Source organism: Onychostruthus taczanowskii, unplaced genomic scaffold (genome assembly GCF_017590055.1).
Source record: "Onychostruthus taczanowskii isolate IOZ18803 unplaced genomic scaffold, ASM1759005v1 scaffold624, whole genome shotgun sequence".
NCBI classification, from domain to species: Eukaryota; Metazoa; Chordata; class Aves; order Passeriformes; family Passeridae; genus Onychostruthus; species Onychostruthus taczanowskii.
In genome coordinates this window covers 7,499-9,102 of record NW_024503946.1, presented here as the reverse complement: position 1 = coordinate 9,102, position 1,604 = coordinate 7,499, and the positions used below count along the sequence as shown (strand labels likewise).

The following is a 1,604-nucleotide window of genomic DNA, read 5'->3' as shown; positions in this document are numbered from 1 at the left end:
TGTCCCCAACCCTGTCCCCATGTCCCCAGCCCTGTCCCCAACCCTGTCCCCATGTCCCCAGCCCTGTCCCCAACCCTGTCCCCATGTCCCCAGCCCTGTCCCCAACCCTGTCCCCGTGTCCCCAGTGCTGGGTCTCCCCTCGCGGGTCGAGGAGCTGTGTCCCGACCTGCCGGACCTGGAGCGCCTCATGGGTGACATCGGCGGCCTGGCGGACTCGGGGGCGCGCTACACGGAGATGCCGCACGTCATCGAGGTGACGCTGCCCATGCTGTGCCACTACCTGCCCCGCTGGTGGGAGCGCGGCCCCGACGCCGCCCCCCAGGGCCCCTGGGCCACCGACGTCACCGGCCAGCACCTCAACGCCCTGCTGGGCCACATCCTGCGCATCGTGGTCAACAACCTGGGCATCGACGAGGCCTCCTGGATGAAGAGGCTGGCAGGTGAGCGTGGTGGCCACGGGCGGGTCCTGCAGGTCATTCTGGTGGCCCTAGGCGGGTCCTGCAGGTCATTCTGGTGGCCCTGGGTGGGTTTGGGTGGTCCCAGGATGGTGCTGGTGGCCCTGGGTGTGTCCTGCACGTCATTCTGGTGGCCACGGGTGGATCCTGCAGGTCATTCCGGTGGCCCTGGCTGGGTTTGGGTGGTCCCAGGATGGTGCTGGTGGCCCTGGGTGTGTCCTGCAGGTCATTCTGGTGGCCCTAGGCGGGTCCTGCAGGTCATTCTGGTGGCCCTGGGTGGGTTTCAGTGGTCCCAGGATGGTGCTGGTGGCCCTGGGTGGGTCCTGCAGGTCATTCTGGTGGCCCTGCGTGGGTTTCAGTGGTCCCAGGATGGTGCTGGTGGCCCTGGGTGTGTCCTGCACGTCATTCTGGTGGCCACGGGTGGATCCTGCAGGTCATTCCGGTGGCCCTGGCTGGGTTTGGGTGGTCCCAGGATGGTGCTGGTGGCCCTGGGTGTGTCCTGCAGGTCATTCTGGTGGTCCTAGGCGGGTCCTGCAGGTCATTCTGGTGGCCCTGCGTGGGTTTCAGTGGTCCCAGGATGGTGCTGGTGGCCCGGGGTGTGTCCTGCAGGTCATTCTGGTGGTCTCAGGGCTGTTTTGGTGGCCTCAGGGCTCACGGTGACCACGTTTCCCCAGTGTTCACCCAGCCCATCGTGAGAAAGGCACGGCCGGAGCTGCCCCAGGGGTGTTTAGGTGGTCCCAGGGTGGTCCCAGAGTGGTCCCAGGGGTGTTTAGGTGGCCCCAGGGTGGTCCCAGGGTGGTCCCGGGGCTGTTTTGGTGGCCCCAGGGCTCACGGTGGCCACGTTTCCCCAGTGTTTGCCCAGCCCATCGTGAGCAAGGCGCGGCCGGAGCTGCCCCAGGGGGGTCCCAGGGGAGTCCCAGGGCTGTTTTGGTGGCCCCAGGGTGGTCCCAGGGTGGTCCCGGGGCTGTTTTGGTGGCCCCAGGGCTCACGGTGACCACGTTTCCCCAGTGTTCACCCAGCCCATCGTGAGAAAGGCACGGCCGGAGCTGCCCCAGGGGTGTTTAGGTGGTCCCAGGGTGGTCCCAGAGTGGTCCCAGGGGTGTTTAGGTGGCCCCAGGGTGGTCCCAGGGTGGTCCCAGGGTGGTCCCA

At 67.4% G+C, this 1,604-nt stretch overlaps 1 protein-coding gene across 1 annotated transcript in view; it reads left to right on the top strand.

The window, feature by feature from the left end:
- Nucleotides 1–1,449, top strand: part of LOC121344207 — a 3,600-nt gene extending 2,151 nt beyond the window's left edge. The window contains exons 3-4 of the mRNA XM_041419967.1: nucleotides 126–440; nucleotides 1,307–1,449. Coding sequence (XP_041275901.1) covers nucleotides 126–440; nucleotides 1,307–1,449 — 458 coding nt within the window. The remainder of the gene's footprint in view (nucleotides 1–125; nucleotides 441–1,306) is intronic.
- The last annotated feature ends 155 nt before the right edge of the window (nucleotides 1,450–1,604 follow it).